The sequence below is a fragment of the Ictalurus furcatus genome, chromosome 21 (genome assembly GCF_023375685.1).
Source record: "Ictalurus furcatus strain D&B chromosome 21, Billie_1.0, whole genome shotgun sequence".
Classification (NCBI taxonomy): Eukaryota; Metazoa; Chordata; class Actinopteri; order Siluriformes; family Ictaluridae; genus Ictalurus; species Ictalurus furcatus.
Window position 1 is genome coordinate 17,448,256 of NC_071275.1, and position 12,737 is coordinate 17,460,992.

General features: G+C 37.7%; 1 protein-coding gene across 3 annotated transcripts in view; it reads right to left on the bottom strand.

The window, feature by feature from the left end:
* Positions 1-1,203: 1,203 nt before the first annotated feature.
* Positions 1,204-12,737, bottom strand: part of fgd5a (FYVE, RhoGEF and PH domain containing 5a) — a 54,196-nt gene continuing 42,662 nt past the window's right edge. For 2 of the 3 annotated variants that reach the window (XM_053652668.1, XM_053652667.1), the window contains exons 13-21: positions 11,465-11,548; positions 10,556-10,635; positions 9,990-10,083; positions 9,660-9,797; positions 8,947-9,049; positions 7,740-7,879; positions 7,480-7,608; positions 5,339-5,493; positions 1,204-4,281 (exon numbers count right to left, since the gene is read on the bottom strand). In XM_053652668.1, coding sequence (XP_053508643.1) covers positions 4,245-4,281; positions 5,339-5,493; positions 7,480-7,608; positions 7,740-7,879; positions 8,947-9,049; positions 9,660-9,797; positions 9,990-10,083; positions 10,556-10,635; positions 11,465-11,548 — 960 coding nt within the window. In that variant the 3' untranslated portion in view covers positions 1,204-4,244. The remainder of the gene's footprint in view (positions 4,282-5,338; positions 5,494-7,479; positions 7,609-7,739; positions 7,880-8,946; positions 9,050-9,659; positions 9,798-9,989; positions 10,084-10,555; positions 10,636-11,464; positions 11,549-12,737) is intronic. The other variant, XM_053652669.1, reaches the window with a different exon arrangement.

Consider the following 12,737-nt stretch of genomic DNA (forward strand, 5'->3'; position numbering starts at 1 on the left):
TCCCACTTTACCCAACTGTGCCCGGGGCCTGATGATAAAGCTCATTATTCAGACCTACAGTAGTTATATCACCTTACTCAGCCCCGAGGTCTGATCATCACAAGCGGCGAGAGCTCCAATGCAAATCGATGTCAGTGACAAGGAGCTTCTCTTACACAAGGGGTCCAGATAAGCATCCAGACTTTGGTCCTAACTCACACAAGCAGTGTGTGTGTAATTAAAGAGAGAGAGCAGGCACTTTAGGCCCAGTGACCTTGGAGAGCTATTAATTATTTAGATAGGAAGTTTTTTTTTTCCAGGTTGGTCTCAGGGAGATAAAATTCAGATTTGAATAAGAGTCAGGCCACATTAATGTGATTCTATAACGTATTTACATTCAGTTACTAATCAACAGGAACGAGAGTGTTATATAATCACAATTATCATCACAATTCCGCATGATCGCTTCAGCGGGAACTCATGAAAAGGTCATGGTGATTAGAAATGTCTGTGCTGCCCCCTATCGGCTACTCAGTGAATTACGCTGTCTTCATGGAAGCTAAGAAAAGAGATATATTAGCTTATATTAGCTATATAATTTTGGAATTATGCTCCAGAAAACTTTTACTGCATTTAGAATAGAATATTTTTCAACAAAGCCATTTCTTTAAATAGTTATTGGGGGCTTTTATTTGATTATATTTTCATGATTTGTGGTCATTTGTAAAAATTTAGTTTTAATTAATGAAGTAGATGATTTCATTAATGTGGATTATTTAATTAATATCTAGCTGAATATTTTGATATTTGTATTTAAAGCACTCAGATGGGTTAACTAAATACAATTAAAAATAGTATACATTATACTTTTATGCATTATCACATTACATTTTTATAATAATAATAATAATAATTATTATTATTATTATTAATCATGAAATTAAAATTTTATATGTAAAACAGCAAGACCATAATAATAATAACTGTATATAAAAATATATAAACATAAATAATAATAGTTCTTCTTCTGTTATTATTATTATTATTATCTATAATCATGAAATTATAATTCATGTACAACAACAATAATAATTCACCATATATATAATCCAAATAAATTGTGAAAAATATATAAACATAAATAATAATCAATCATTCTTTTTTTCTTCTTCTATGATTATATTATTATTATATTAAAAAAAAATATTGCCTGTATGTGACACATCTGTTTACTATATTTATTTGAACAATAATATCCCAAATCCATACAGCTGATTCACCTTAATAAAACTTGATAAAACTGGCATAACTTTCTTTTTCTTACTATCAGTGCAAATAAAAGAAAAGATGCATGTTTTTCTTAATAATTATGTACATTTCATTTACATTGCTCTAGATTCTGTTGTTTGTCGTATATATAGCCATCATAACGTAACACAGTGTGTGACTGTAACATCAAAAGTGAGATACTGTGCATCTCTAGATCTGATAAAAAGTTCAGTACTGCCCATTTGTTTTGTTTTGCTTCTTTTTCCAAGGGATAAAAACATTGCCTTTGAAGCAAAGAACCTGGAGAGATTGTGAGACGGCGGGGGAAAAGAAAGCAGAACGGGCTTCGTTATAGTGTGCGGTAAAAAAGCAGCTTACAGTATCATTTGCAACACGTTCCTCTGCGTTCTCAGTGTATCATCGATATGTGCAGCAGAATAAACCTGGATAAATTCAATACTGTGTCATCACTCTGTCTCTTACAAATCAGTGCAATACAACAGATATTTAAAGAAACATATTATCAGTGTTCTCCAATCTCAGCCCTATAGAATCCCGTATTTTTAACATTGTACTAATCTGATTGAGCGAAGCAGGGATCGATACAAAGACAGTTTTTAGATGGATTATACACCTTCCACACACACTTCTCTGGTGTGGAGACATTTGTCAAAGAGTGCGATCCCCTGTGGACAAATTTCCATCGGTGATTTGAATGTGGTTCACGACGCCGTTCCTGACATCTGGTTACCGTGTATAGAAACAATGCAAAACCTGTGAGCGACAGGTGGAAGAACATTCAAACGCGTACTCGGCCTCAGTGTTCATGAAAATAACAGCAGGAACGAACATCGTAAAGATATTTATATCAGCCTATTTAAAGAGAACGGCGCTGTATTGATGTAAGATGAAATGTTCTCTGGTGCTGGTTCAGACTTTTTCAAAGCAACTGGAGAATTCAGAGACGTGTATGGAAGTATAGAGAAAACAACAGGCATGGGTGGAGATCGAGATCAGGACGCATCCTCGACAACACGACATGGTGCTACGCAGGATAAAGAGTTTTGAAATGTAATAAAGTAAAATTATAGACTATAATCAGGCCTTAATATGACACAGTAACGATAGTTCATGTAGTAGGAAAGACTCAGCATCATCATTATCAGGCGTCATCACTGAGATGAAAGGAAACCTTTTTTTTTTTTTTTACACAATTTTCCAAATGACGTGCTTTAGCGAGTCATGTTCGCTTCTTTAGTTCGGAAATGGAGCTCCGCCTCAGATCGGCCTGAGACGTCAGAGAAGTCTAAATATCTTCCTCAAATCAGTCATGTCATTTATATATAAAGCTAGCAAATCTAAACAAAAGAAATAGACAAAAATGCATTATACAGGCAGTCATCTTGGATAACTGAAATCATTTTTTCCTTTAGCGCAGTTGGTGTCTGTCCGGTCCCTAAGCTACACCTCCCAAAAATTTTAATGAGGACACATTGGTGTCAGTCTGCACTTTAATCCCTGCCTACCAAAGGTCTGCACAAGGACACATTGGTGTCAGTCTGTACTTTAAGCCCCGCCTCAAAAATGTTTGCACAAGGACACATTGGTGTCAGTCTGTACTTTAAGCCCCGCCTACCAAAAGTCTGCACAAGGACACATTGGTGTCAGTCTGTACTTTAAACCCCGCCTCAAAAATGTCTGCACAAGGACATATTGGTGTCAGTCTGTACTTTAAGCCCCGCCTCAAAAATGTTTGCACAAGGACACATTGGTGTCAGTTTATCCCCTTAAGCCCCGCCTCCCAGAAGTTTGAATGAGGACATATTGGTATCAGTCTGCCCTTTAAGCCGCGCCTCCCAAAAGTTTGAATGAGGACATATTGGCATCAGTCTGCCCTTTAAGCCCGGCCTTCCAGAAGTCTGAATGAGGACATACTGGTGTCAGTCTTCCTCCTTAAGCTCCGCCTCCCAAACGTTTGAATGAGGACGTATTGATGTCAGTCTGCCCTTTAAGCCCCACCTCAAAAAAGTTTGCACAAGGACACATTGGTGTCAGTTCACCCCATTAAGCCATGCCTGCCAAAAGTTTGAATGAGGACATACTGGTGTCAGTTCACCCCCCTAAGCCCCGCCTCCCAAAAGTTTGAAGGAGCGAAAAAGTTATGCGGACAGTCATATAGTTGTATTTTATAATTAAATCTGTAAATATGGACTATACAAAACATTAAATAATGAGATCACATAGACTAATGATGTTGATTTGTGCATATATTTGTCTAAAATATAAATTGAGACAGACTGACTTCTTGTAGCTCCAGTGCAAAACTAAAGAAGCAACATTTTTCGAGTATGAAATTGTGTGCATTTTTTTTTTTTAAACTAAGCCACAAGAGAAATTCAGACCGAATGTGTAAATTAAAACAAAAAAAATGACGATAAATGAAAAACAATGGCACAATTGACATTGCCCTATAATTATATTACAGCCTAAATTCTCATCTCTAATGATGAAATATACAGCTAATATACAGTCTTGTATCAAACTTTCCTATGCTGAAATTGTTAGGGTAGATTTCACACAATACACATCAATCCAAATCACCGCGTATCAAAATTCAAACAGCTGACATTTAAACTTATATACTTGAAAAAAATCGAAGCGGATAAATCCGACGTGTGTAAAATGTTCTGTCCTTATAAAAAGATTCCTCCGTTTTATGTCACTTTATTTACATTTGGCATTCTTCACTTTTTTTTCTTCGGCGAGAAAGTGAACAAAGTCGAGTCAAGTAACACTGTCTTTTCTTCCATCGTGGAATTTCCAGCGATCGTATGCAGAAACGACTCCATTTATACGTCTGCGGTGGAAGAAAACAAAAAAACCCAAAAGGCGCAAATATTCCTTCGGGTAGGAGTGAGTTGTGGTTTAACATACGCTTTCCTCTTCGTCTTTGTTTAGAAAAGTCACGGCTTACAGTCACACTGCTGCAGTTAATACTATAATACTGTGGCTTCCTCCATGGCATTCACCCATCTGTAAAAATAAAACAAAAAGAACGTGAACATGGGAGAAAGAGGAGAAAATCAAATATAAAGTTGTATATGTGTCAAAAGTTTGTAAACACCCGGTATTTTCCTGTGGTTTCGATTACCGCATTAGAAATACTCTAAAATACTCGAAATCTAACCAAAGATCTAAGTATACTGTATCGAGAATGGAGAAATGTTTATACCTGTTGCATTCACAAATCTGATTGGTCAGAAGGTGTTGATTCATTGTCTATAACAGAAGCTCTGGTAATACTTATTTCTGGCTGCAAGGTTTATATTAATACTATATCTAATCGTTCTAATATGTTATCGTTTGTATTGTAATGTTGCAGTAAGTATTCGAGACGCTTTCTTTTTTTCCCTCAGATTTCTCTAACATGACCATTTTTAAAAATTTTTTTGTCAAAAGTGAGAGAAAAAACGAGGCTGGTCAGGGATCAGCTATTTAGAGTAGTGTTTATAACTTCTTGTCTCCATCCACAGCATTAAAAGTAACTATAAATGAATAAAAAAGTATGATGTGATGTTCTGTAATTAATAATAATAATAAAAAAAAAGGCATTTTTTATCATTGGCAAATTGCAGCGGTATTAGCTGACTGAAAGACTTTGGGATGTGCTGTAATCATCTGCGGGGGTGTTTGAAAGTGTTTTAGTCCTTACTTAGTGAATTGAGAAATGTTAGAAATGACTTTCTGCAGATCTAATCAAATCGGGTCAAGTCCAAAATCTTTATCAGTCTCGTTATGTACTTTAGGCGCCACCACTGTTTTGTTTTATGAGTTGTATTTTTTTCTGTAGGCTTATAGGTTTCACACTCCGAGTGCTCGTACCTATCATAAAGCACTCATTAGAGCTGTATTGGGATGTTATACATTATAATGAAGTTATTATATATTTATTTGCTGTTCTGTATGATTTTATTTGGTCTGTCGCAGTGATTAAACTGCAATAAATCATTTTAAAAAACCTGCCATTCATTTGGAGTGTTTGTTTGTGTATATTTGTGTGTGTGTGTGTGTATGTGTGAGACAGACAGACCTTCGTGCGGTGTGGTGATCATCCGCTCTGAATGTGTAGTACAGAGTTTTTTTGTGGTAGAGCTGAAAGACACCACCTGTGTCCTCACCCTCGGACTGATCAGACAGCTTCACAGTGAAACCCTGAAGAGGTAAACTCTCACTCGCCACTTTATCCTGAAGAGACGGAGAGAGAGAGAAAGAGAGAGAGAGAGAAAGAGGGAGAGTGAGAGAGAGACAGGGAGAGAGACAGAGAAAGAGAGAGAGAGAGACAGAGAGAGAGAGCGAGAGCGAGGTTCAGTAATGAACATGAATGTGACAAATGAAAGATAAAGAATGTGATTTGGCTTGATCATGAGTTGGAGTCTGTGCATGTAGATATCATGTGCTGGCTGGGAGAGAGTCGATGACAATTAATTGTGTGTGTCTGTGTCTGTGTGTGTATGAGTGTGTGTGTGTGTGTGTGTGTGTGTGTGTGGGTGTGTAGAACGCACTACTGTAGATCCTTTCATTTGTCAAGCTGCATTGTTATCATGCAACCTGAGTGTGTTTACATGTACGCTAATAATACAACTGTAATTAAAGCTCGGACAGTAATAATATGACTGAAATTAAAGCTCGGACGCTAATAATACAACTGTAATTAAAGCTCGGACGGTAATAATATGACTGAAATTAAAGCTCGGACGCTAATAATACAACTGTAATTAAAGCTCGGACGCTAATAATATGACTGAAATTAAAGCTCAGATGCTAATAATATGACTGAAATTAAAGCTCGGACGCTAATAATATAACTGTAATTAAAGCTCGGACGCTAATACTATGACTGAAATTAAAGCTCGGACGGTAATAAATATGACTGAAATTAAAGCTCGGACGGTAATAATATGACTGAAATTAAAACTCGGATGCTAATAATATGACTGAAATTAAAGCTCGGATGCTAATAATATGACTGAAATTAAAGCTCGGACGCTAATAATATAACTGTAATTAAAGCTCGGACGCTAATACTATGACTGAAATTAAAGCTCGGACGGTAATAAATATGACTGAAATTAAAGCTCGGACGGTAATAATATGACTGAAATTAAAACTCGGATGCTAATAATATGACTGAAATTAAAGCTCGGACGCTAATAATATAACTGTAATTAAAACTCGGATGCTAATAATATGACTGAAATTAAAGCTCGGACGCTAATAATATAACTGTAATTAAAGCTCGGACGCTAATACTATGACTGAAATTAAAGCTCGGACGGTAATAAATATGGCTGAAATTAAAGCTCGGACGGTAATAATATAACTGTAATTAAAGCTCGGACGGTAATAATATAACTGTAATTAAAGCTCAGATGCTAATAATATAACTGTAATTAAAGCTCAGATGCTAATAATATAACTGTAATTAAAGCTCAGATGCCAATAATATAACTGTAATTAAAGCTCGGACGGTAATAATATAACTGTAATTAAAGCTCAGATGCTAATAATATAACTGTAATTAAAGCTCAGATGCTAATAATATAACTGTTAAAGTTTTCATGCTTATATAACTGCTGTTTTAGCCTTCATAAGCTTTTATCAAGAAAACAGTTAAAGACACCTTGATTATAACTTGACTAGTTATCATACAGCTGATATGTCTCGTTTCTCTACATCTCTGTATTTGTGCAAACCGAACCCGAGAAACACAAGTTGCTATGGAAACAGTAAATAGGTTGAAAAAATGGCTGCAGAGCTGCAGGTATGATGTATTACGAAAGAAAAATGGAAGATTTGTTACTGTCTGATTCATGAAAACCTGAGCTTTTTTTTTTTTTTTTTTTTTACGTGATCAGATTACTTAAGTGCACACAAACGTGTTGATTTCATTACTGCCAAAAAAATCTGCGTATATTTATCGTGACCCTATGTGGGTATTTGGCGGGTCCCCATGAATAGATTTTGTTTAAAAACAAATAATGAGCCAAAAAATTTCCTTTGTTTACGTCTGTGTTTGGCTCTACAGCAGGTGTAACATTATTTAGCTCCAGTAATACACGAGACAGTGGACACCCTCACAAAGGTCAAAGATAAAAGTCTGTATGTTTGTGATTGTGTGTGTTTGTGTGTGTGTGTGTGTGTGTTGGTGTAGGAGACTCTGTGTCCCCTCACCTCTCGAGCTGTGAAGGTATAGAGCACCTTGTCTTTGAGCAGGAACCACAGCCTCTTCCACTTCCGCTTGCTCTTCTTCCGCCTCTGCAAACTCCCACTCATAGTGGAGCCTTCAGCACCCACTGACACCTACACACACACACACACACACACACAAGCATAACAGAGGAATAACAGAGAAGGAAACAAACACATAAATAAATAAATAAATAAATAAATAGAGAGAGAGAGAGAGAGAGAGAGAGAGTGTACAGTAATACCTGAGCGAGGGGTGATATGCTGCTCTTCCTGTTCTTCCACAGGCTGGGAGGCTGCAGGCTCTGAAACACAGCGGACAGTGGTCTGCTGGCGCGCTGTGTATGTGGACTCGCACTACCACATGGAATAGGAACGTTCCCACCTATATATACACACACACACACACACACACACACACGAAACATGACAGTTTAGAAGTGTCCGAAGATTTGCCTTGGTTTCAACTGATTACAGTTTGAGGCCACTACCAACTGGACGATTTTGATTAATTTCTCAAAAAACAATATTTTTCAAGGCTACATTATTTACAACTTTCAAAAATGGGAGAAATCTTCATAATAAACGAGCATAGTTTTCAATATCCTGGTCACCAGGGCTGTTTCTTGGCAGAAGTGTTATAAGTGGTTGCTTAGGGACCACCGAACACCAGGGGGCGCCGTGATTTTTAAATATAGATACTTTACTATCATTCCGCGAAAGGATTTGACGCTGTGTTCCACTTACGTCTTGAGTTCACCTCCATGTTCGTCGTTTGTTAGCAATAAGCTAGTCGGCTAACCGTGACGAGCGATGTAAATGTACATCCTCAAAACAATGATCTATATATTAAACGTTATAGATTTGACAGCTAATATGTCTGCAGGTGGACTGATCTAAAGCAAATACTCACATATACAGTGTGACGTGTGTAAAAATAAAGAAGTGCTGCTTTGTTTAAAGTTGATGCTGTGGCAGCCATTTTGATTTGATGTCACTTGCTGAATTCGGGGGTTGAGGAGACCGTGTCGAGTTTACGGATAGGAATTAAGAACTGGGGGGGTGTTTTCTTAGGGTTTTCCTAGTCGGAGTTATGAGCCATAGTCGAATGCAGCATTAATATGATGTGACGTCACGGTGAAGCAGCGAGGACAGGAAAAGGACGTTGGCGATAAAATCGCTTATGATTTTAAAATTACAATTGCTTATGATAGTGTTATAGTGCATTGTCATTAATTAGATTCTTTTTTACTATTGTAATATTATTTTATTAATAATATTACTATGTACATTTTATTTTAAAAATCACTCTTTTTTTTTTTGCCTGTGGCTCTAAAATTGACTGTAAAATACTTGTTGTATGCAAATAATATAAAATAAAAAATAAAAAAAAAAGATCAATACTAGCTCATGCAGCTTTACTTAGGGGTAAACCCTTTTTGGAAAACATGCCTCGTTTCTTGAGCTCGGCGTAGCAGCGGTCACAAACTTTAGCTATTCGGTCCTTCAGATACTTCAGCGGGTATCTGTTCCTTGAGCAGGAGCGACACACCACCTGCAGGCGGGAAACAAAAGTGCAATCAATAACCTACAGTTATTAGTTAAGAGGGATCATAAAAATTGTGTTTAGTTTTTATTGAGTTCAGTTGTGTAATAACTTACACAAATGAACCAGTTCAAAAGTTTACACACGCTTGATTCTTAATACTGCGTGTCGTTACCTGGATGATCAGCGACTGTCTGTGTTTATGTTTTGTGAGAGTTCTTCACGAGTCCCTTGTTTGTCCTGAGCAGTTAAACTGCCCACTGTTCTTCAGAAAAATCCTCCAGGACCTGCACATTCTTTACTTTTCCAGCATCTTCTACATATTTGACTCCTTCCCAACAGACTATATGATGTTGATATCCGTCTTTCCACACTTAGGAACTCAACTGAGGGACTCGCACAGGACTATTACAAAAGGTGCAAACATTCACTGATGCTCAAGAAGGCGACACGATACATTAAGAGCAAAGGGGGGGTGTAAACTTTTGACCAGGATGATTGGTGTAAATCGTTATTATTTCTTCACACCTATAGCAATGTTTTAAATCTGTAACACTGAAGACTTTATGGTACTGCTGTGGGTGAGTAAGTGTCAGGTGTGTGAGACTGCGTGTGTTACCTTGCCACATGCGTTGCACTGGTGCCTGCGCAGCGTGAGACTGAAATCTGACGCGCAGTTCATGCACATCATGGCGTGAGAGATGGGCACCAGGACAGGCGCGGCTTCTCCCAGAGACATCCACAGCTTCTCTCGCGCCTGGAAAAATAACGCGCCACATCACACACGGATACACGCTGCATCCGCCGTATACCCCGTGATACCACGTGTTCATGCATGAAGTCAGCTTTCTGGGTTAGAAAACTGGAAAGTAAGCCAATCACAATCACCCTCACACACACACACACACACACAAATATCTAAGCTTAAGTAGGTAAAGACGATGATCACCTCGCTGGAGGAGCTGAACGTATTGAGGCCTGCAGCGTGGTCGGCTATAGCTCGGCTCAGAGTGTGGAACCAGTCCTCCCTCTCTCCTACAGAGCTATAGAGAGAGAGAGAGAGAGAGAGAGAGAGATTAATATGAAACTAGTGTTATTTATCCACATGCTGATATAATGAAAAAATGCAGAAATCATGACGAAAGCTAGAGTGTGTATTCAAGTATCTGCATGATTCTGTGTGTTCGGCCTGCACCATTTTGATGATGTCATGGATTGCAGATGGAAACAAAACAGCTGTGGCGTCATATCATTTGGCATGCTTCTGTTATTAGGAGATCTACGCTGAACATGTGTTTGAGCTGGAAACTTCAGTTTACTCGGCATGCCGTCTTGTCTTTAAAACATCCGTGCTGATAAAAGCATGTCGTTTTTGCGTTTCCTTTTGACAGATTTTTTTTTTTATGGAAATGCTTTTGAATTTTGCTCAACATTCGACACTGGATGTAAATAGAGCTACGTGTACACCTGATACAGGGTGCACTCGCGCAAATGTGCATAAAGACGGGTCCATACCTGGCCGAGAGGGTGATGGTGACATCATTGACCTCTATCCTTAGTGTGTTGAGGATGTTATCGATGACCGGTTTACTAACCTGTATACATACATACACACACACACACACAAGGTCATGTGTTAAAGGAATCACTCCCCCATTCAGCCACAGACATGTTTGTTAGGACACTAATGTTCTTCAGTGATGCCCCTCAATCTTTCTGACACTGTTCAGATCTTAATCATTACTATTCTATAATCGATAACAACTCATTGAATTTAGTATCGCTCCTCCTTCCTTGGTTACGCCTCTCGATCTTTAATGAAAGCTGGAGATTATGTCTACGATAGCGACGCTCCACGAGCTTATGTAACATATTGACAACAACTAAAGCTACAGTAATACTACAGTAATATTTCTCATTATGAGATTAATTATAGAACAAATATAAGACCATTTTTTCTAGGCATAGAACTTATATAATCATTTCAAGTTTAAAATGCTCTTGTTCTATCTAGAAATAGGTTTAACCGTCTCATATTTATATAAAAAAAAAAAACTACTACTACTAATAATAATAAAGAGAAGTATCAGATTTGTTGCAGTGTATATGAAGATGAGTATATTTAGTATATTTAGGTATAATATTTATTTATTTATTTATTATTTAATTTTTACATTTGTTTCTCTCATGTATTCATTCCTGTTGTACACGTGCATAATAATACCCCCCCCCCCATCTAAAGAGGGAGATGGTGAGCAAAAAAAAAAAAAGGTTAAAAAATGAAAAGGATTTTGAGTTAGATTAGGAGTTAGATGAATAATCAAGACGCACCAAGAGTCAAATGCAAATGATCTCGATTCTTTCCTATTAAGCATTCAGAAACTAAAATTCTGCAAAACCGCAGCGCTGAACTGTGGATTGTACCTTCATCCCACTGAGAGAAAGAGTATTCTTCATCCTGTATTTCCCATCCTGCTGAGGGAAGGTGTACAGGATCATGTCGTTCATCTGCAACACACACACGGCAGGGTTATCAGTCTTATCCTTTATAACTCCAAATGACTTCCTGTACACTGTGACTAACTGTCCATTATTATAAATCTACATATAACCTACTACACAGACTTCCACAGCCTGCCTTTTCTATCTTTCACCACAAGAGTGCAGTATAAGGTGTCATTCCCACCCCAACCCCCACGTTCCTCACACTTTCTGTAACACGTGTCTCTGTTTCGATCCCTGAGAGCGCAGTTCACACGCTGCACACAATAGATATAGTTTATCTTATTTGCTTGACTTGATGATATTGTAATTGTGGGAACCCGTACTTACACGTACTCACTCACACACACACACACACACACACACAGACACTCACACCCATACACACACTTCTTCAAACCAGTCATTGTGTTTTACTCGATAAAATTAGCATCGAACAAAAGCAATGACATCATTTGGGACGCAAAACGTGCAGTGCCCCAAACATCCGTATCTCAGAGACGGCATCCAGGAATTCTGCACCAGTGATTCAGAGAAAGAAACCTGGGCGGAGGCTCTAAACAGCGACAACAAAACAGCAATAATAATTAAAAAAAAAAAAAAAAACAGCAGTCGCAAAACCCAGGAGGAATACACGGCCACGCGCCTGTTCTCTCTCACGCTTAGACAATCCTTTCGAAGTTCCATGGCCGAGCTACTTTAAGACTTTAAGGGTGGGTTGCACCAGTAAAGATTAAATTAAGCACAGTCCAGAGCTAATCTAGGATTTGTTGACCCGGGCTTTATTTTAAATCGAGTTGTGTTGCACCACTTCATTTTAAACACAGATCAGGGATTAGAATTCTAACCTGCGATTAAAACCTCCATTTACGATTCGTTTTCTCCATCGTGATGGATTCGCCATTCACGACATTGCGGCAGTGCGTGCAGATTTCATAAAGGTGGAAATATACAAATTCTCCAGTGGAACTAAACAGCAACAATGTAACTCTTTCACTTCCAAAGGGATCGTGAACTTTAAACTTTGAATGAAAACAAAAAATTCAACTGCCGTTATTAACCGCTCGTTCGCATAACCGATACAGACTGAGAAAATGAAAAAAATTCAAATAATAATAAAAAAAAAAAAAAATTCAAAATCTGAGTTTAAAGTGATGGAGCAACTAGATTATAGTTAATCCAGGTTTATTGTGAA